This window comes from Eupeodes corollae, chromosome 3 (genome assembly GCF_945859685.1).
Source record: "Eupeodes corollae chromosome 3, idEupCoro1.1, whole genome shotgun sequence".
Classification (NCBI taxonomy): Eukaryota; Metazoa; Arthropoda; class Insecta; order Diptera; family Syrphidae; genus Eupeodes; species Eupeodes corollae.
The window spans coordinates 81621689-81645357 of NC_079149.1; the positions used below are offsets into that span (position 1 = coordinate 81621689).

Below are 23669 nucleotides of genomic sequence, written 5' to 3' on the forward strand. Positions count from 1 at the left end.
GGTGTAGTATTTTAGTAAAAGACAATAGAAAGGTTTAAAATGTTGGAGTCCCTTAGTAAATTGCTAAACATTTAGCAAATTGCTAACTTGTAAATTTTAAAACCCTTAACAATAAGTCGTTTGAAATTGTGCGGCCTTGCTTTTCGTGGTTTTCAGATATTTCTTTCTTCGAGCTACCATTTTGATTTTCGACTTTCGACTTTGAATATTATTCCATGAACTTTTTTGAGAAACTTTTTATTTTTTACTGTCAGAGAAATCCCATAGTACTTACCTACTGATGATTTTGTATTTAGCTTAATCCATCTAACAATAAAAACACTCGATTTGTTTAGTTCTTAAATCCATTTATTACGATTGAGGTGATTTATATTCTTATTTTAAATATTTTGGACTGTCCCGATTTGTAGTTGAAATATGTTATCCTTTACCACTTGTCAATGACAACATCGGGCACTATAATCAATATTTAAAAATAAAAATAAACATTTAGACATAAATCAAATAAGACAAAATATATCCATTCTGCAAACAGGATTGGGTAACACAAATTTGTTACGGTTAGACTGCTTCATCTCATTAACGGATTGTTAATCTTTGTTTTTTTTTTTTTTGGCTGGAGGGGTGGTTTGGCTTTTTGTTTTGGTTTCGACATTCATCAAATAAGGTAAAAACACACGAGGATCATTTAGGGGGACAACAACATCGGGGAATGAAATAACAGTTTTAAAGCAATTTATCGTAGATAGGACAAAACAAAATGTTGATTAATTTTTGGGGAAACTTAATTGAGCAGGGGAAACACTGAAAACAATTGTACAAAATATGTTTACTTAAATAAATTTTACGAATTATCTGTAGTAACCGTGTTTTATGTTACCATCGCTTAAATTATGTAGAAAAGTTATCCTATACTAAAACTCTTCTTTCTGTCTTTAATAAACATACTGGGTAAGGTGCTTTCATAATTTCATTGTTTGCTTTGTTTACACGCAGTCAGAAAAAGTATTTACGCATATATTTTACCATGGACCTGTCAATAGTTTTTCTGATTTCATCTGTCAAAATTTTGAAATTTGGGCACCGATATCATCATCACACTCTTTCTTGATTGATTTCAACGATTGCTATAATTAATCATTAAAATCAATTATTGGATTTTTTTCTTCAAATCATTGGAAAAAATTTCCTCACCGTAAATCCTTTCTGACAAAATTGTATAAAGTAAAAACCAATCAGTGGAATGATTCTTTCAATTTTTTGACAAAATAGAATCAGCTATATAGAAAAATGAATTTCCGTCCCGAAAATTAAAAAATAACTACGATTAAAGATTTTTACTCAACAATTTTTTTGATTGGAATTTTCATTATGTAAATCCCGATTTCCATCGAAAACCGATTTTTTTGGGACGCATGGAACACTATTTTATTTTTGTTACTGTTTACGTTTTAACGAGTGCGATAGAGCTGTCAAATTCCCAGCTAAACATTTTTTAAAAATTGTATTAATATGAGTGCAAGAGGTGTAAATCTACAGAAAAATTCAAAAATAAATCAATTTATTCTGCCCCATGGAATGCAAAACCAAGAAAAATTTCTGTTTTGACAGTTCCAGAATGATTGCCAATCGTTCAGTACATAATTTGTATTTCTACAAATTTTATTCGCATTTATGAAACCATTGTCATTTGCATTTATTAAAGATTTGATTTTGTCAGACTTGCATTCACGAAAGCAACCGCACTTAGGTCCGCTTTACTAAATCAGTGTTTTCTTAATGAACATTGGCACTAATATATTTATATTATTTAATTATTCCAGTATTTATAAAATGACTTTTATCTGTTATCAGTCTGACTAATGCCGCAAATTTTGTGATGGAAGTCGAAGGGCTAATAAAAAAAGTCCTACAAATATTTGAGTAAACAGAGGTTGGTGTTAACTTAAACATTAAATTGTTCAAACTATGTCGATTTTCTTTTTGATCTAATGATTCTTTAATAACTATATTCCAAAATGAAGTGTTATGCATTAATTAAAAAAGCTATCTAAATGATAAGTTTATATCAAGTCTGCATTAAGATTAGGTTTGTATTTTATGAAATTCTAATTTAATTTATGGATTGAATTTGTGATGCGAAGGGCAGGATTATGAATGCATAGATACCCTTAACAACGATAGCCACGACTTAGAACGATTGTAAATTACGAGAATAAATCCATAAAAATGTTGCAATCAAAAGTTTGTTTTTAAGAGCGTCCATCTGTGGAAATGGTGCTAGATAAAACCCAATTGGTTTTGAAGCGCATACCATTCAAGATCTTTAAATATTTGGTAAGCTGACCAAATGGTCTCTTCTTTTTCGATAAATTGTTAACTATGGTTGTTATGTCATTGGTCGCATTCACAAAGCTAGTGGCTACGTAGTCAAAATTCAACTATCTTTGTGAATGCAAAACTACACTACAAAGATAGTCAATCTGGAACTGTCATATTATTGACAAATGCAAATATATAAAATAAGAAACTTTTTTGATTTGATAACTTAAACTTGTCTTTTGTGTTTTTAAATTCAATAAAATCAAATTTAAGACATAATTTGAATGATTTATATTTACATTTAAATACTGAACGATTTATTTCATTTTGAATTCGTGTCTTTACCGAGCAGCTGATTCTGAAAGGTCAAAATCATTCTCCATTAACTTTGTAGCCTAATTTTTTACACTAGTTAGATTTAGCCAATCAGAATCCCTTGACTACGTAGAAACTACCTTTGTGAATGCGACCATTATTAATTTTTATTTTGAATCGCAAAATAAGGAACAAAAAATTAAATCTGATCTTAATTTCCTTGAAAATTTTAGTAAACATTGATGAAACACTTTCTGAATTAAATATTTATAGGAAAATTTGTGGGAGAGATTGTTACCTCTCTATCCAAAAAATAAAAATGGCTTGCTTTTAAACAAATCATTCACTTTGACAGTTTAACACTTTCAACAAAGCTCCCGAGCTGAGTTGTGGATTTTTACAAAACGTTGCTATTTGACACTTCAACAATCAGTTTAGGAACGGAATGATGATTTCGAATTCAAATCGTTACAATCTTTACACATTTAGGAACGAAAATAGTTAACAATAATAAGAAAAAGGACAGACTTTTAATGATATTCACGACCGAGCGAATTTTATACTTGGGAATGGACTCTACTCATATGGAACTACTTCGAATTTGAAACACATTTTAACCTTTCGAACTAAGCTAAAATTAATCTACAATTATCTTGTTTATTCTTAACAGAAACTACTTAGGCTCGTAAGAGATTAATTTCTTTTAGTTCAAATTGGCTTCGAGTCTTTGGGAGTGCAAATGGATTTTTTATCTTAAAAACGTTTATCACTAGAAAATCGGTTTCTGCTTTAAAAACAACTGAACATGATAAAAAAGTTCGACGTTTCCGAGACACAGTTCAGAGATGTATGTACATGTGTGAGGACCCATTTTTCACAAGATAAAGTAAATACAAAACTTGAAACGAGCGTGAAAGAGGGAGGGGCTGCACTTATGAAAGGACTTGTCCATTAATATACATTTGGCGGTTTTCTTTTTTTAAAAAACAATTGTTTCTTTTTGAGCTCTGATTGTTCAGAGCTTCGAATTCGTTTCTTTTTATATTCTGAACATGTTCAGAGCGCGCTCTGTGAGCTCAGAATAAAATAGCAGAGTAAACGGAGTTAAATGCTGAACACAACAAAATTTGATATTTAAAAGCCGGGAAATTAAAAAAAATCATCGTCAAAACAATAAAATTGGCGGAAGAGACTGGTCGCTCTAGTGCAGAAGAAAAGATAATTTAGAAAAAACTAATTGCATATAGCATTTTTATGAATCAAATATATTTCAGGCGTCAAATGGGCCAACGCTATGACTGTCTTTTTAAATAATTTGATTAAAGAAAATTTTGAACGCCTTCAAACAGACGACATTTGAAATCATGACAGTTTAGTGCTCAGAACTCTACTCTACTCTGAACTAAAAAAGAAAAACGCCAATTGATGGATCAAACAATATAACAACTTTTTATATGTTAACATTTTCTAAGAAAATTCAAATCTATAAAGCTCCTTGTGTGATTAATTTACATTTCATAATTCTATGAACTGTTTTGAGAATTATAAATGAAATAAACAAGAAAAAAATGTGTATTTAAAAAAAGAAATTGTTCCCAAAAGTTGAAAACAAATTAAAAAATTTAAATTAATCACGTATGAGGGATCTTTTGATAAGTTGAATTTTCCTAAATTTTAAAAAGTAGTTCAATTGTTGTACACACAGAAACGAGCATATAATTATTACCGAAATTTCGAAGAATGAAAATCAAACGACACCGTTTTTGACTGAACATTTTCATACGTCGAAATTTCGTTACTAATTTTTTGCTGGTAGCTGTATACACGTAAGTTATTGGCTATTTAAGGTACATTAGGGTAAAACTGGAAAATGAAATTAAATTAGTAACTACAAATTGTTTAGGTTTTTATAAAAAAAAAATATTGGTATTCAAAATACAATGAAATTTATAAATTAAGCACAAGTATTTTTATATTCTTTAAGTATTTGCCGATTGAAAAAATAATTTAAATGAAATCGAGTTGCTTTTTTTTTTTTTTTTTTTTTTTTTTTTAATATAATGAAGTCCCTATAAATTATTTAGATTTTAAATGATTACTTTTTTACATACTCGTAATAATCCCCCTTAAATAATGTATATATGGAATTTTATTGTTCAATTTAAAATTACTGCTCTATATATACAAGATTTTAAATAGTTTTACACATAATGTTTGCTTCTTTCAATCTTGTGCAAGTAACATTATGCAAAAATGTAAAAAAAGATAATAGAATATATTAACTTAATAGAGACCTGTAATAAATTAGTTGTATGTTATCGTTTCGTATTTTGGCTAACGTATCAACGAATAGTAGAGCTTCTATTACGTCAGTATGTATAAGTGTATTTTTATGTTTGTAAAGTATATTATCCTTTCAAAATTAGATCAATATTAAGTAAACTAATTGGAGCTGATAATTGTTTGTTGTTTTTTTTTTGTTTTGTTTTGTACTTCTTAGTCTAACATGCAAATATATTTTGTTCCTTTTTATTTTGTTGTTTTTTTTTCTCTGTGTTTATTATAAATAAAATATATTGTTCTACTAAAAATACAATAATTAAGTTAAAAATAACACTACTTCAGACCATAGAGCCAAATATTCGTTCTCTTTTTGAGATGTTCTGTTATGTTAGTGTTATATTATCTTAACTTTTATCGGATAAACATGTCCAAGCAAGGAATATATAACAAGCCAAAGAATAAGCCCCACATTGCAACAATACCGTGCACTGAATACAGTGCATTCTCACCGTCAGCTATCTTTCTAGCAACGAATTTTAATGTTTCATCCAGCAAAACAACAGGAATTGAGAACTTCATGACAGTTATCCATTCTTCTCCAGATAATGGTGTCACTTGGAAGACAGTCTTTGAAAAAAGAGAGAAAAGAAAACAAAGAAATGAAGATTAAATTTAAATCCCAATTCATAGACAAACATCTATAACATTGATCAACAAGGTTTTTGTATTTGGCATACAAATTATAGTTTTCCAAAGTCTTTTAATTGCCTCCCTTGATTTTTTTATTTTAAAATCAATTTATAATGTCATGTTTTTTAGATATCGCCTTTTACGAATCAAAGAAACTCTCATCAAACCAATCAAAGATTCAAGGTTTTTCAAAGCTGAGTTAGACAATAAATAATTTTAACTGTAGAATAAGAATATTTCCAATATTCCAAAATCATGATACTAGGTTGTGTTTTGAGATTCTTAAAGAAATTATAGGACCAAATAAGAATTGAGGACAACTAAATCTTTTGGAAAAGTATTGTTGATCAGTGTAGTTTTTGATAACGAAACTAGAAATTATCGACTTATTATTACAAAGACTGTTGTTACGCTTAAAAAATGACAGAATTTTAAAATTTCTCACTATGTAATGTAATGCTTACCGATAAAACTTCTACGTATAAAATAACGAAATGTAGAGTGAAGGACAATGCCATGGATCCAATCAACCACATGTTTGACCATGGGGGCATGGTTATCAGCGACTGGTTTTCTGATAAACTGTAGACGAAAAAAAAAAATAAAACAAATTGTCAATAATCTCCAAGTTTAATGGTATAGCTCATGGAAAAACAATGAGATGATATTGTATATAGTTTTGTAAAATTTTACCTGTTCATCGCGTTCAACATTTCAATTGTCACAAGAACTGAAAGTGCCATTGTCATAGCATGAGGATCGGAAAAGATTTTGCAGTCGACTCCCTTGAAGTCGTCTCCACCTCCAAGGCAGGACAAATGGTGAGTAAGTTGCCAGTATGATAGATGGGGTCCACTTTCTGCGAAGATGAACCACCAAGCAGCGGCTCCGACAGTGGCGGCACCTACATAACCTCCAATAGCCATGTATCTGCGTATAATAAAATCATTATAATCAAACTGGAATCAATTTAAAAGTATCTTTTAAATTTACCGGAAGAACAACCATCCAGAAATAAGACCTTCATCAGCTTTACGGGGTGGTTTTTCCATAATGTCCAAATCGGGAGGATTGAAACCCAAAGCGGTGGCTGGCAAACCATCAGTTACCTATTAGGGGATAGTTAGATTTTAGTTTGAATGTTCGTTTGAGTATTTGTGTATTTGTGGTGTTGCTTACCAAGTTAACCCACAACAATTGTACTGGAATCAAAGCTTCTGGGAGACCCAAAGCAGCAGTAAGGAAAATGGACACTACTTCACCAATATTAGATGAGATCAAATAACGGATGAATTGTTTCATGTTGTTGTAAATAGCACGACCCTCTTCAACAGCTGATACAATTGATGAGAAGTTATCATCAGCCAAGACCATTTCAGCAGCGGACTTAGCGACAGCGGTTCCTGAACCCATAGCAATACCAATTTCAGCTTTCTTCAATGCAGGAGCATCGTTGACACCATCACCAGTCATAGCCGAAATTTCATTCATTCCTTGCAAGTACTCAACAATCTTGGATTTGTGTTGGGGTTCTACACGAGAGAAGAGACGGGCACGGGCACAGGCAGATTTTTGTTCAGCAGGAGAGAGATCATCAAATTCACGTCCAGAGTATGACTTTCCTGTTGTGTCTTCATCTTCGGTGAACACACCAATACGACGGCAGATGGCCTCAGCTGTAGCCTTGTTATCACCAGTGATTACAATAACGCGAATACCAGCAGCGCGGCAACGAACGATCGAGTCAAATACTTCTTTACGTGGGGGATCAAGCATACCAACAACTCCGACGAATGTTAGGTTAACTTCATATTGGTAGAATTTGTTTGAATCACCAAGATCCATTTCGCTTGGTTTCATTGGATTATCACCGGTAGCCAATGCAAGGCAACGAAGAGTATCGCGACCAGTTCCGTATTGGCGGGTAAGTTCAAGAATTTTGTTCTTGAGATTAGAGCTAAGAGGTACTTTGTTTTGTCCAACACGAGCGTGGCTGCATCGTTCAAGAACACCTTCTGGGGCTCCCTTAACGAACAATTTTGGTCCAGTTCCCAAGCGGGATGATTTCAATGGTGTACAGTATGAAGACATGGATTTACGATCTCTTGAGAATTCAAGAGTAAATTCCTTCTTCCACTTGGTTTCGATTTCTTGACGGATAGCAATAGCAGATGAACGCCTGTCCAAACCTTGCTTGTTGACACTGAATGGATTAAGTTTCTCAGCGAGGACAATCAGAGCGGTTTCAGTTGCTTCACCAACCTTTTCAAAGCATTGTTTGAATTCGTTGTAATCAATAGCTGAGTCATTGCACATAATGCAAATGGTTGCCAATTCTTGGAGAGTATCGTATTCTGAAGCCTTGACTTTTTGGTTGTTAAGGAACAGGTCTCCAATAGGTTCGTATGTTGAACCGGTAAGTTCGAATTCAAGGAAGCTGCTGTCATTTCCTTCAACTTTGTCGAAGATCAACATGCGTGATACTGACATTTGATTTGTGGTAAGAGTACCGGTTTTGTCTGAGCAAATGACTGATGTGCAACCCAAAGTTTCTACTGATGGCAATGAACGGACAATAGCATTTTTCTTGGCCATACGACGGGTACCCAAAGCCAAACAGGTTGTGATGACAGCGGGCAAACCTTCTGGAATAGCTGCTACAGCCAAAGCGACGGCAATTTTGAAATAGTAGATAGCTCCCTTGATCCATGAACCACCGTGAGCGGGGTCATTGAAATGTCCAATGTTGATAGCCCAAACAGCAACGCAAATGATTGAAATAACTTTAGACAATTGCTCACCAAATTCATCGAGCTTTTGTTGCAGGGGGGTCTTAATTTCTTCGGTTTCTGACATTTCTGTACGGATTTTACCAATAGCGGTGTTAAGACCAGTTCCAATAACAATACCTCTGGCTTTTCCTGCAGCAACATTGGTACCGGAGAACAAAATGTTCTTTTTGTCTTGGTTAACAGCACGTGGATCGGGAATTGCATCAGTGTGTTTGATAACGGAGACGGATTCACCAGTCAAAATAGACTGATCAATTCGCAATGTCGTTGAATAAATGTGTGTGATACGAATGTCGGCAGGAATTTTATCACCAACGGATACTTCAACAATATCACCGGGCACAATATCCTTAGCCCTGATTTTTTGTACACCTGATTTGTCTTGACGCATCACTTTACCCATTTCGGGTTCATATTCTTTTAAAGCTTCAATAGCTGATTCGGCATTTCTTTCTTGCCAAACACCTACGACTGCGTTTGCAATTAAAATAAGTAAAATAACTAAAGGTTCAACGAAAGCTGTGAATGTGTCTTCATGATCCTCAAAGAGCGCTAACACCTATGATGATACAAAGATAAGAAAACAAATATATTTATTTATTTCATTAGAAACATAATTGCTAAAAAACATATTTTGTGTGCATTTATGATAAGTCTGTATAAAATTCATCTGCCCAAATTTTTAAAAATCTAATAAATTTTGTCTCGTTTAATAGACTTTGCAAGAAAAGATGCAAAAACTTTGAATTGATCTACTATAAGAAAATAAATAAAACAATCATGTATGGTTTTGACAGCAGTCATTTTCATCTTGTACCACGTTAAAGCATAGAAATCAAGATTTTTAAAAGCTTAAAGCGCACCGAACAGGAAAATTATAGGTGCAAGTGAAAATTATATAAGTTTCAGAAAGAAGATTCTCAGAAAGTTTTGGGTAAAAGAATTTACCTTTTCCGGAAGATTTTAAATATTATGATTCATACTCAATTTACTTATACAAACAATAAATTCCGAAATCATAATCTTGCAATTGAAATGTTGTGTAAACTTTAACAAGCTTAAGATGTTAAGCGATAAGATATGATAAGCGCAAGTCATTAACAAGCATGACTGCGTAGTAAAATAAACATTTCATATTTGTTGGCTGACCCCACGATTTTAAATTAAAAAGATAAGTGCTTCCCTAAAGATTATGAAAAAAGACTTTTTTAATATGTTGAACTGTTTATTCTTTGTCTATGATTGCTTTAGGCTTATGAATATGCGAGCCATGATGGATAAGATTTGTATAATTTTTGTCGGTAATGACGATTTAAAAAACAGTATAATTTTTATCAATATACTCGGATATTTTTTTAATCATGGAATCAAGCAGAGTTTGTCTGTAGTTTTTAATGTAGGATAAATCTTTCATGAATGTTTTATAGTAGCCATCATTTCATTGTCAGGAAAGAAGTTAAAGTTGTCTTTAGTGGTTAGGAAAAACATGGTTAAACCAGCGTATATCATTGTTCTGAATGCATTTTATCGGAGACCAAACATTGATAAGTATTTACCCTGTCTTATCTTGGTTGCGAACGAACATAGTTAGAATTTTAGAAAAAGAAGGGAAACCTAGTGATTGCTTATGCGGACGATGATCCCATATTAATAAACATGCTCACAAATTGGAAAATTAGATAAGGACATGATGTCAAAACTCCTCACTAAATAGAACTTGTCATTTCTATTAGGTAATATAAAATCCCACATATAGACCCTGTATGGTGTCTGTCGTTTATTAGACAACGTTAATCCTTGGGGCTTATGCTAAATATAGAATTAATATGAACAACTAATTTTTAAGGACAAAGCTTAATGCTTAACGCCCAAAATAACATTTCTCTTGGTAAACTTTTCATTAGCTACGTTACGTGTCTTAACCAATTCCTGCAAATGATTTTTTGTAAGAAGTTGCATGTATAACGAACAGAAAAAGGGCACAAAATAAGACTCTTCTTAACTCTTTTTATAGTTTAGTTATAGTTATAGGGTATAGAGATTCAACACTAACTTTTAGTGCAAACAAATTATTTGGTTATAAATATTATACTTACAAAGGAAATAATGGCTGCAAGGAGTAAAATTTTAACAAGAAGATCATCAAACTGCTCTAGTACAAGTTGCCATATCGATTTTCCTTCTTCTGTCGGCAACTCTGTAAAATTGATTATAAAAATAAAACATAAAAATAAGAAACATTCAATTTTATATTTGTTTTTTTTTTTTTTTTTTTATATAACGAACCGTTTGGGCCGTATTTTGCTTGGTTCTTTTTCACTTGATCAAGTGTCAAACCACCTTCGCCATCAGTTCCGAAGAAAGCCAGCGCCTGTTCGACGGTTTTTGCGTGACCGTCCTCCATTATACAAACAATATTTCACCAATTCTAAAATGTAAATGTGATTTTATTAAAAATATGTCTTTTTAATTTTCGATATGATTGAGTTGAAATATTTTATAATTTTTTCTTTGTGAATAATGCAAGCTCAGATTTAAATAAAATACTCGTATGTTAATTAAGGGAAATATAGATATTTATAATTTAGGAAATGATACCATTGGCCTAGTACAGTTAGATTTAAAAACTGTTTTTAAGTATAAAACTCTGTCTTAGACTATTAATTCCTTTGTAAAGCAGTAACAACCGAGAAATCATTTTCACAAATTGAAGGGGTTTTTGCTTTCACTTTAATCTAGAAATAAAGTTGCCTACTTTTCATTCCATCTCTTGTCTTATAGATACTAACTACTGATAAAAGCTTATTTGAAAAATGTTATATAATTACAAAAGAAACTCACAAACTTGTAGTTCTTTCATGGTTAGATTCTCATTTTTTGCAATACATTTTATGCTCCCGGTAAATTGTCAAAAAAAATCTTACCAGAACGTTGCAAACGGCAGAAGAATTATTTAAGCTTTCTTTGACTGTAAACTGAACTCGTCTGTCAACATACACAAGAATTCTGATAAAAACTTCTTTTTTGCAAAAAGTTCTTTTATTGAAAAATCTGATGCCAGATTAATCAAGCACTCAAACTGCAGCGATGTCTGGGAAGGTGGTTTTTCCAACGCGGCAGAGTACGGGTTTATTACCCATAAGTTTTCCATAATGTTCAAGTGGAATTGCTCTGGAAAATAGTGGGGGAAGTTATTCAGCAAACCTGTACTAGGTGCATATGAACCTTATTTAAAATATCATCGGGAATGTCCAAATCTATTAATTCTTCTTTAAATTCTTTGAGCATTGTGAAGCTGTCTAGGATTCGATTTTGTACAGATTCAGCCTGAAACTGGATTTTATTTTTAAATGCTTCTATTTTGTCACTGGCATCGAAAACAGTTACTTATGGCCTTTCCCTGAAGTGATACACTCAAATCATTTATTTTTTGAAATATATCTGATAGATACGCCATTACACAACATGTCCCCCAATACAAAGTTGTCTCAATGAGGAAGGTTCTAACTTCAGCTTTCATTTCGAAAAGTTGCGTCAGTGTTTTTCCCCGAGAAAGCCACCTTACTTCTACGTGAAGAAGTAAAGACGTATGTAGACTACCCATGTCATCACACAATACTTTAAAAAGTCTTGCATTTAATAAAGTTAATTATTTTCACGCTTTTTTCCAACACCTCTTTAAGGGAGACGGGAATTTTTTCATTATGAGGGCATGGATGGTGGTGTATAACGCAATGGCTTTAACAATTTGCTTTATTCTTGCGACGGCACCTGACGTTTTTCTAGTCATGACCTTGGCACCGTCCGTGCATACATCCAAGCAGTTAAAACATGGTATCGCATTTACAATACAAAAATTGTCAGTCAAATTAAAAATTTCAGCACCAGTTGTAGTACTTGGCAACGGCGTGCAGAAGAGCAGATCTTCTTTAAGGGACTGCAGATATTGGTAGCACACAAATAATATTAAAATAGCCAACCCTACAACATCCGTTGATTCATCCATTTGCTGCCCAAATTTTGTGACTTTTATTCGTAAAAGTAAAGTAGTGGTAGGAACCATTGCACTGTTCGGCAACACTTTGCTGCAAATTACACATTGAGGTTTGGTGTCACTTGTCTCAGCAAATCCAAAATTCAAATATGATTTGTGTTACTTCCTTTTAACTATTTTTTTTTGTTTGGTCTCATTGGTCACCGTGGAACTAGTACTATGCAAACTTTCAAACTAAAACCTTCAGAAATATCCATTTTTCTTCGCATTAAAATAAGTTGATGGGAAACCGAAATTGTACACACAAAATAAAATCATTGAAATCACTTTGTGCGGTTAAATGTCTTAAAAGCAAAAGTTATTAACCGGGGACTACTATTTTACGTAAATTATGATTTTGTTTGGACAAACCCGGCCGTTTAGTGATTCTTTGGCTACTTCGGGTGCTTTTGCGGAGCATTCACTTGCCTTTTTCAAACATCCAGACTTAAGTCCATTTGAAAATTGTATGTATAAAAACAAAATAAAGTATAACCCACGCACTAAAAGCAACTGCAAATTAACTTCACCGTACTACGAGTAGGTTTAAAAGTTTGCATGAATTGAATAAAAACTGTCTCTATTTCAATCGGCACTCTCACTAGTCTTTGTGGATGCAAAAGTGTTCCTACAACTACAAAATTATACTTCTTTTTGTTGAAAGAAACAAACAAAATATTTGAAATTTGTTTATAGTTTTTAGTTCGACTGCTGCGATTAAAATTACAAGATCAGGAGCTCAAAATTAAGTAGTTACTAGTACGTCTTGGAATTTTTATATATTTTTTTAAATATTTCGAAGGAGAACTTGGATATTCTTGCGCAGCGCACTTTGGGAAACCCGGGTTTAGAACATAGGTACAATCCACGCTCTTTGAGTAAATCGTTTTACTAAGTCTCATTGAAAGTTTTACAACTTTAAAACTGCCTTTAAGTGTAACATAGATCTTGTGTTAAACTGTGAAGTCAACCTTTTCTCCGGCAATAAAATCTCAGCTTTTGACACATGGGGTGGGTCAAACTGAACTCACCCTAAACTTATCTAAGTATTCTCATAGTAGAAAGGTGAAATAACGAATAAACACGTTTAAAGCAAAAAAGAATACACTTTATAGGCATCTATTCTGGCATAGTATTATTATTATGCTCTACATAAATTTAAGGTAGGTATATTGCTCAAGCCAAGAATAATCTAAGAACTCGATCGAAAAAATAAAGAAAAAATCTATAAAATGTCATAACTGGGTATTAGCAATAAGACAAGATCTAATGAAATTGTAAACAAAAACTGTTACTATTTCTTAATTATTTATAACCTTAACTCAATAACGATAGTGACATAAATTATTTTTTTATTACACACACATACATAATCTATATGTAGATACATATATGTATGTTGTATATTTATTCATCCCCTATATCAACACCGCCAAGAATAAATAAAGATGTGATGCGACATTTACTTGCACCTTTGCTTTATTTTAGCACTATATATTTATATATGTACGTATATAAGGTGCTGTTTTGGCGGTATCAATAAGACGACGCACCCAATCTAACAGAACAAAGACAAAAATAAAAAGAAACTATACCTTTCAAATAATTATGCTCATTGTTTTCTCTTCTTACTAGAAGTTGATAATATCAACCGTGTATAAATATTTTATATTTATATATATTATATAAAAACGAAGATCTAAAGAAAGAAAATAACAAAACAAAAATGACGTTATCTTATAATTCTGCCACGGAGCAGGTGAAAAATTACAAAATCTTTCAATAAATTCAAGTCATTGGGTTACTAAAACATAAGTTAAGCAAGTTTCTTTTCTTCAAAACAACTGCTTGCTTTAAAACAAATTTCAGAGATTAAAAAATAAGTTGTAAGTATAAGGTATGCGCATTAATTGCACACATTAACAGATAAACTTATATTTTATTTTAGCCAGTCTTGAAAATACACGTCAGTCCTGAATTTCTTAAAAATCAGGCCATTTTTTGTTTGTTTGCAATAAGAAGATTTTTGTTTTTTAATTATTTAGAAATTACATGCGAAATAATTATGATTCACAATACGTATTACAAACCACATTTGCTAAGACAATTTGACGTCTTTGGCAAAGAAAACAAATTTGATAGGTGTAAGGTAGGTATATTTTTGTTGAGCTGGCCTCCCAATACGATAGAAAAGAAAAATATATAGGTAGGCTTTTCGAGAAGGTTTCTGTGTTTCTTCAAAATAGACCACAGCAGCGCTAAGAATTTCAAAATTATGAAATTTTAACACTATATCTATAAGCAGCATATTATTTTTCCCCTTTCAATCAATTTGATTTTTATAAAAGAATATTGTTCTGGAATTTGCGCTAAATTAGGAAACGTATTTTTTGCGTTTCATAACAAGATATAAATTTATGAAAATTGAAATATATTCTTAGCTTTATATATTATAGATATGTACATATTCTGGGTTTGCAAGTAAGATTTAATTTTCTTAAAAACCATCACTTGTTACTTCAATGATAAGAACCACAAACACGAAATTGAATATGCAGAATATAAGAATTATAATCGAAGCTATTTTTTGAAAATAATTCTTTTTTTCATGAATTGATGTAATTCTATGTTAAATATTTTAGAACAAAGGATAAAAAGAAAGCACACGTGCCTGATATATTAATTAATATGTATATTTTTTCGTCTACGCAACCAGTACTCACCCCGATTAGGCACAAATCTAATTCTAAACGGACAAAATTAAAAGCAATTCAAAGTCTAGAAAGTATTTTTATTTTATTTAAATTAAAAAAAATTAAGTTGCGAGACAGATTTTTTTCTTTGAAATGTGAATAAGATTTTTGAAAACACAAATTACAGGAATTAAGTTCATACTACAAGCGAAATGGCAATTCTCATACCTCTTATTCTGCCACCAACAACTGTCAGTGTCACGCTACAGTAAAAAGGCAAAGCGAATCTGTCAAAATAATGGAATTTTTTTAGAGAGAAATACAAGGGAACCATATCATTTCCAATAGGTGGAACAATCCAGTTTACTTCCAATGAAATAGGAGAACACAATAAAGCTGGCCACAGACGATGAACATGTTGGTGTGATTTGTTGGTGTTGGGCTGAAAATCATTCGTGTATGGGCGTGTTGGCCAACAAATCGACGGTTTATGAAATATTTTGTAAACCGTGAAGTTGGGGCTAACATGTTGGCTGTGTATGGGCAAGTTTACAACACGTTTTGAAGTTTACCAACATGTTCGTCGTGTATAGCGTTGTGGGACAACAATTCGTCATTTGTGTTGTTACTTTCAATGAGTTAACATGTCGTCGCAATGCAAACTATTTATTGAAAATTTCATTGAAGCGATAAAATGTGAACCGGCAATATGGGAAAATAAGTAAATTATAATTTATTATATTATAAATAAATTATCGAACATGCTATTGCATCATCCGCACTTCTATCGCACATCTTGACTTCACGACAGTCACACAAAAAATTAAGTTTATAAACATGTTGGCCCGTGTATGGCGAACCGCTGCCCAACAAATCACACCAACATGTTCATCGTCTGTGGCTAGCTTAACACATCTTAGATTGGTTTTTGTTTGGGGTTTGGTACAAAATCCTATCAAAGTCTGCTGAGTTCCATGTATTTAAAGTTAAATTTTGAAAACGAATGGGGTCAGATCAAAATGTGGATATGCTTCATCAATGCATCTTATGGAAAACGTCATAAATTGACATGTTTGTTGATGTCACTTAGGAGAACACATCTTGGATTGGTTTTCGTTTGGGGTTTAGTACAAAGTCCTGTCAAAGTCGGCTGAGTTTCGAGGAGCGGTAATTTTATGAACCCATGTTTTAAAAGTTAAATTTTGAAAACGAATGGGGACAGATCAACATCTGGAAATGCTTCGTGAATGCATCTTATAGAAAACTTCATAAATTGACATGTTTGTTGATGTCACTGGTGATTCTTCTCATTTTATTATTTTTACTGGAATTAGTTCTCTGGCTGCTTCACAGTTGTCACTTTGGCATACGAGAATTATAGATTTTATTATAAAGATTGGTGCAACCACAGCACATGATGTTAATTGGGAGTCTTAAGTCAACGTCAATTTGTTTTTGATCAGTTGTATTTATTAAATGAATACAATGGCCGTACTTCTTTGAAAATGGTGTAAACAAAGAAGTAATTGTGAATGGTGTTAGCTATCACGAGACTTTAAGGGGCCAGTTATAGCTATCATTGAAATTGATCCGAGACAAGTTTTGAAACGATTTTTGACTATGTTTCCCTTCGATTAGAAATGAAAATTATGTACTGATCGATCGGAAATCACACAAAGAATTTTGTTTGAGGAAAAAAGTTTAATTGCGCATTTGTTTTTCTCTAAAAATCTATTTTTCTATTTTCCGGACGGAAATCCATTTTCCTGAACAGCTGATACTTTTATGTTCAAAAGTGAAACGAATCGTTCCACTGATTTGTGTTCCAATTTCACGAAATTCCAATGACAGATTTCTGTCAGTAAAAGTTTTCCGGTAGATTTCAATCAGAAATTTTTTTTAATGGCAGAAACTTTTAATGATAGCTATAAACGACCTGTCAAGAAAATTCCAATGTTCGTTTTCAATGATAAAAACCAATGATAGGTATAACTGGCGCCTAAGGCTCAGATGTTGAAAATATGAAATTGAACGATTAAAACTGCACCACTTGTCACCTATCCAACGAATCAATTTTTTATTTGATTATATTAATATTTATCTATTAAGGTCCAGCTGTAATATTAAATTTTGATTAAATATTTTGTAAAAATATTGTTTTGCTAGACATTTTGGCTAGCTCGCGTCAATGAAAGAATATTTTTAATAGCTGTCATTTTTGCATTAATGAATACTTTTTAATCAAAGTAGAGTTGTAGCATACTTCAGAAGTTTATCTTTTCTTAAAGCATATAATAAATATTTTGTGCATAACGTGTGCATCTATATTGCAAATTTTAAAATCATCCATCGCGTTTCATGGTTGGACCACTCTTTAATACAGATGTTCACGGTCTACTATCTCTGTCCAACTTATACGATTTTAATAATTGTATTTTCTTTTTGTGTAGACTTGGAAGTGCAGAACAATTCGATTCTTACAATCGTAATTATTAAACTTGTCTCATTAATAGCTGTCATTCAACTTAAAAGTTACCAATGAATAACAAGGCAAAGCTATTTTTTGTGAACCCAATTTAAAATGTTTACACTGAGATTTAATTTATTGAAACTATAAAATACAAAATTGCTGTTGTTCTTACCCAAACTATTAGAGTTCTATAGGTTTTCAAAGGTTGTAATTCATTTTCAAGCAAGTTTCAGTTTTAAATCAATAAAGTTGACAGAAATATCCCTAAGCCCCTAACACACTGATATATCAGAATAAGTTCTGCAAGTATCATCTTTTTTTTGAATACATAATAATATAAATGTCAGTTATTTAACAAATGATTTTAGGAGTTTATTTAAGAATTATGTTAAAATTTCGTTGAGATAGCAGAAATAATGGATTGGATGTTCAGACAAATAAAATAAATTTCAAAGTACACTTTTGCTCAATACACATATCTACTATATAAAAAACTATGTTTAATGCAAACATACAAATGAAATGTTCCCAATGAAATATTAATCAAATCGATTTATAGCCCCGGGGTTTTCTTTTCTAAATTTCGACTACCTTTCTGTTCTTTTATATGTTCAAATAACTTCACCGAATTAAACACAAGTACACAGATATAGATGTTCGGTAAGGCTCAACTTAGGTAACTTTTGTAAAAGTTATAAGAGCATAATTTATAAATTCTCATAGAATTAGAATATGGCATTAAATTGAAGGGTAGTACCCGTAGCATGATTGTTAGTGCGTTGAACTGTCATGCGAGAGGTCTTGGGTTCGATCCCTGCCTATGCCACCTAAAGTTTTTCACGGGAACTGCTTCTTGCGAGGAATTGACAAATTCTCCAAGAGTAACTCTTGTCATGAAAAGTGCTTTCTCAAATTTAATGTTTGGATTAAAAATGGTAGGTCCCTTCCATCCCTGACAATAGTACTCGCACACAGGAATGGTTGAGAGTTGTAAGTCACTAGGCCCTAGTTCTCGAGCGGACTGTTGCGCCACCCAATTTATTATTTATAAATTGACGTACAATTCGTTCCTATATCCACATTTATTGTAGGAAAACCGTTATTGTAAAATAAATTTCAAAAAAGGAACTTATAATGAGCAATTAGAGTGTTTTGAGGTCCAATTATTTTGTTGAAATTATGTATTTTATATTTTTTCGGAATGGTCAATTTTTTTTTATAATTTCAGAAGTTATGAACAAAGCTAAAAAAGAGTCATGGCCGGATGGTAATAGGGATTAGCTTTATTTTTTAACGCACTTTATAACAAAACAGTCACTTTGTCCTTAATGTTCTATTTATTTGTTAGATATTTTCTTTAAAACTGCTTTTATTTAAATTTAATTTAATTTAATAAACACAAATGTCAAAAAAGATTTAATACAAACTTCTTTTAGCACTTAGTATCTACTATGCAAGTTGTAGCTACTTATAATTAATGTTTCTCAACTTAAGCTTAAAGCAACACTGATTTTCTTTTGAGTTAAAAACCGAATAGATATTAAAATTAAAATTAAAACTGTTTTTTTTTTTTCACGTAATCTAAATATTAGATCAATTATTTATTTCCCACTTTGCAGCTTTAAACAGTGCGAGGCACTTATTATTATCCACTTGACTATATTTTAATTTAAAAAAAAAATAATTACATCAGAAAACTTTTGAATAAGCATATTCAAGGTTTAAAGATATTTCAGTGACATTGTTTTATTAATGCTAATTTTCTTTTGTTTTCATTTATTTAAAAACTACTTCAGGACGCCATTTTAATAAATCATAAAACTTTTTTATTTTCCTCACTTTTCAAAAAAGCTGCCGAGATATTGTTTGTTTTTATATTTCTAAACACCAAGATTATATAATTACACTTTCTTAACTCCCGCGTTATTTGAAGTCAACATAAAATTAAAATAAAAACTGATGTTACCCGTGCTCTATCAAGAACACAAAATGTCTTAAAGACCTTAAATCAGCCGCCGCGCCGCCGGCACGCTGCTGCCGGGATATTAGCTGGTGACCAAAATTAGAATATGTAGTTGCAAACAAAAATATACATACCCATATGTACATATTTGAGGTGAATTATTCTGTTATTTTCACTATCATACATTTATACATATATTTGTATTTTAGGTAGCCATTTTTGACCAATAATTTTTGTATATTTGTATGTTCATATATAAGCCAGTCAAAATAGACATTTCACTTCGGAATAATTCGGAATGTCGCTAAAAATTGGTACAGATGTTGAAGACATCATTATAAACAAATGACGAAAAGTCCCCGAAAATCGTACATGAGCATAAAAACTTATTAAGGTTTTTTGCCGAAAATTCCGGTTTTTAGCGCAGCTCGATCTTGTGTTTTTTTTGTCTGCGAGCATGCGTTCAGAAATACAACTTTTTATACATACATATTGTGCATAAACGGTACTTTGTATTTGAAAGCACTTTAGATAATAATTGAAGGTTTTGGGTTTTTCTATTCGAAAATATAATTTTTACTTATTCCACCATTTTTTTTGGTCTAATGACGAAATTTTCGAAAGCATATTAATGCTAGTTTCTTAAGCAAATTTTTACCAATGCAAAAAAGGCATTGTAATCAAAATCAATTTTAAGTTAAAACAAACAAGTCGACAAGTAGTCAAGGAGGAATTTTCAAGTGTGAATACGCAAAAATAAACAAAAAATCTTATGTTGATGTCAATTCCAATGGAAGTATATAAACTTAAGGTTCTTACAAAATAATATGAGGATTAATTATTATCTTTAGATTAAGGAGAAACACATATTTAAAAAGCTCATTTGAACTTCAAACTAAATTCAGACTAAATAATATGGCCGTTACTGTTTGATCCAATAATTCATGACAATACTTAAATGTTTTTTTGCAAACTTCGGGTCGCAAAATTAGATTTTGCGACGTTAATATAATTCAAAGCGTTTTTGACTTTGTAAAAGAAATACTTTACTATTTTTGCATCGCATTCTGCGCTGACAGAATTAAAGTGTGCCATGTTGAATGTTATTTTTGAAAACGTGCACATATTTTCACAAATTCAAAACAAAATGAAATTTATAAAACAACATGAATAAGATTTTAAATGTTTATTACAAGAGCTACAAAAGCGCCATCTTTTCAACTGTTTACAAGTCGTAAAATTGCTTGACTTTAATTAGATTAAATACAAAGTTGTACAATTAAGGGCCTATAATGTCAAACTTATTGTTTTGACAATCAAAGATTTATTACTTTTAATAAGCATATATGTTTATGTAAATAAGTTTTGTGAAAAACTATTTATCTATTTAAAAATAATTAATTTATTGAATTAATTTTATGCAACTTGAATTAAGTTCATGGAGTTCATCAAAGCTTTTTAAATAATAATAAAAAAAAATTATTTCGATTACGTCATGTGTCAGTACTCCACAGTTTTTGGTTGTCACTTTTGACAGATCAAAAAGTGTGCAACCGATTTTCTTTTATATAAGTTTATTATATATGTACATATTTATATGAAAAAAAACTTTATTCTCTTGTTGTGAAATAAATTGTATGGTATTTTTGAAATTGACAAAAGAAAATCCTTCTAAATTTGATTTTTTTGGATAAAAGTTCAGGAAGACACCATCTTGGATTGGATTGGATTGGATTTTATTCGGCTAAGTACCTACTACGCACAATTACAAATTATTAAGAAATAAAGCAAATATAGTATTTTTGTAAAATTAACTTAATTTAAATTATAATTATTTATGTATAATATTCCTCTTTTATACAAATAAATAATATTCCGAATTTTCAATTTTTTAAAGGCGCTATTAGCTTTCAGTCCACCCAAGATCTTGCAATTTTTGCTCAAAAGTATTTTTAATAGTTTTTTTTTTTAAATATAACTACATATTAATATATTTTGAAGATTGATCAAGAATAACTTGATATTTTTTAAAATTTTATTCTGCAGTATGTACTTTAAGTATGTAGGTGTGGATGTTGATGTATAAGTTTGAATGTATATATTATAATAAACACACACATGTTTAAAAAAAAAACCATATACACGTACAAATATGTATGTATTATACATACATGACAAAAATATTCATATCCTTCTAAAATATACATACATACATATATGTATCAACCTGGGAATCGATATAAATAAAAATAAAATTATTAGAATAATACCTTTTCAAAAGATACGAAATTTGGCAACAAAATTATACGAATTGTGAGTAGGTATCTAGGCGCTTTAGCTTTCAAAACCTTTGAGGCAGCATGATATTTTTCAGAATAGATATTTTGTGTAGCGTGGCTTTCAAAAAATAAAAAAAAAAGATCACATTTTTATAGTTATAGGATTCATTTTTAGAATATTTAGAAGACTATAAAGATACATATTTATGTATGGCATATATCTGTGAATTTAATTTTGTTTGTCAAGAAAATTTTGAATTTATTTATATTTAAAAATATATATGTACGTATGTATGTTTGATAGTTAAAAGAAATTACTTTGTTGATGTATGTATGTACCTGTATACTATATATATTCGCATATATACGATATTTTTATATTTAACTTAAAACTGTTTTGCAAAATAAAGTGTGTAGATAAGTTTGTATAGTTATGTTTACTTTTTGAGGAAATTATATATGTATGAGCAATGCAGCAAAAACCTACATATTTACATATAGAGATCTTTATCGAACTTTTTTTTTTAAATAAAATAAAATTAAATAAAATTTTTGTGCGACACAAGTGGTGAGTGTCGTTTGTGTTGGCCAAATTTAGAATTCAATTGGCCAAGAAGTGGGTATAGTATAGGGATACCAAGCTCTAGCGACAGTATGTATATGAATAAGGTATAGGTCTAGGTAATTAATTTATTATTTATCACTATTTTAAGCACACAATATCACTGTGATTTTTTGAGATTGTTTAAGAAGTTGCATTATATTCACATCATATTTTGTTTTCGATTTATTTTGATTTTGTCAGATTTTTTGTTTTAAATATTTTTTTTTGTTTTTTTTTTTGTATTTAACTTACGATCTTTTGAAATATGCCTTCTTAACGAAACGAAATTTTACTTTGTTATGTAAGCACCGATGATGAAAACCTAGGGGAAAGTTCGCGCTATTGAACCGATTGATGGCAACTGAAGACAGCGAGAAAAAACGCTCTTCGAGAGTACCAACAACCGAAAATAACAGTGCTCCGAGTTTTTGGCATCGGTCCACAAAACTACTCTCTTATGCCCGGGAAAACACATTTAGCACATCAGAGAAAATGAATGAAGGAAATCCCAAAATTATGATTAAAACAATTTTGACAATGGGAAAGTATTTCTAAACTTATCTAATACCTTCTTTTTTATATTGTATTCTGTTTTTTTTTTTTTTTTATTGCAATAATTATAAAATAATAAAATGTTGTTTGTTCTTAAGAACTAATATTGGTAAAAATTATCAATTTATTTATTAATGTTATCATAATTATTTTTTTTGGTTTTATAATAATAAAATACAATATGCATCAAATACAAATACAAATACCATCAAGAACGATTGTGCAAATTATTTATACCTTATATTTTTTCTAAAATATGAATCCACTAAAATAACTATAAATAGGCATATGAATGGAATGCGAAGTGAAAAGTCTTTAAATTGTTTCTATTTATTGTATGGGCCCTGTACAAATGTACAATGTACACTTTTGAGCAGGTGTTGTCGGGAGACCTAAAATCAAATCGGTCGGGTAAGCTTTGTATGTAAACAACCTTTAACAGCACCTAGACGGGCTAATAAAGGTCATTACACAAGTAGGCTTCTAGCTAGTTATAATTTATTATTAATCTAGCTCTGTTTGATTAATTTCGTTTGTTTATTTTTACGTAAAAGAGACAGATTGGAAAATAAAGTAAACAAATAGAACTTTTTATTTAAGGGATAGCTATACTATTTTTATTTTTATATGTGTTCATTTAACCTAAATATAATATTGAGGAAGTATATTTTGT

At 30.9% G+C, this 23669-nt stretch overlaps 1 protein-coding gene across 4 annotated transcripts; it reads right to left on the reverse strand.

The window, feature by feature from the left end:
• Positions 1-326: 326 nt before the first annotated feature.
• Positions 327-22854, reverse strand: LOC129948815 (calcium-transporting ATPase sarcoplasmic/endoplasmic reticulum type). 4 transcript variants are annotated; one of them, XM_056059876.1, is made up of 9 exons: positions 22697-22854; positions 10689-10830; positions 10499-10599; positions 6790-8961; positions 6604-6719; positions 6304-6540; positions 6075-6192; positions 5430-5547; positions 327-456 (listed from the first exon to the last, which is right to left on the reverse strand). In XM_056059876.1, exons 2-9 carry the CDS (start codon positions 10804-10806, stop codon positions 428-430), a joined length of 3009 nt encoding a protein of 1002 aa, XP_055915851.1. In that variant the 5' UTR covers positions 10807-10830; positions 22697-22854; the 3' UTR covers positions 327-427. The 4 variants fall into 4 exon arrangements, with proteins under 4 accessions (XP_055915851.1, XP_055915852.1, XP_055915853.1 ...); XM_056059877.1 differs by lacking the exon at positions 22697-22854 and adding an exon at positions 19438-19591; XM_056059878.1 differs by lacking the exon at positions 22697-22854 and adding an exon at positions 19026-19165.
• Positions 22855-23669: the final 815 nt, after the last annotated feature.

What these genes read in the sequence shown, in the direction of transcription:
- LOC129948815 (XM_056059876.1), bottom strand. Translation starts at nt 10,806, where the DNA reads ATGGAGGACGGTCACGCAAAAACCGTCGAACAGGCGCTGGCTTTCTTC. An exon ending in AGCAAAATACGGCCCAAACG is followed by an intron (nt 10,600 to 10,688) that starts GTTCGTTATATA and finishes TCAATTTTACAG; the next exon opens with AGTTGCCGACAGAAGAAGGA. An exon ending in TCTGGATGGTTGTTCTTCCG is followed by an intron (nt 6,541 to 6,603) that starts GTAAATTTAAAA and finishes TATTATACGCAG; the next exon opens with ATACATGGCTATTGGAGGTT.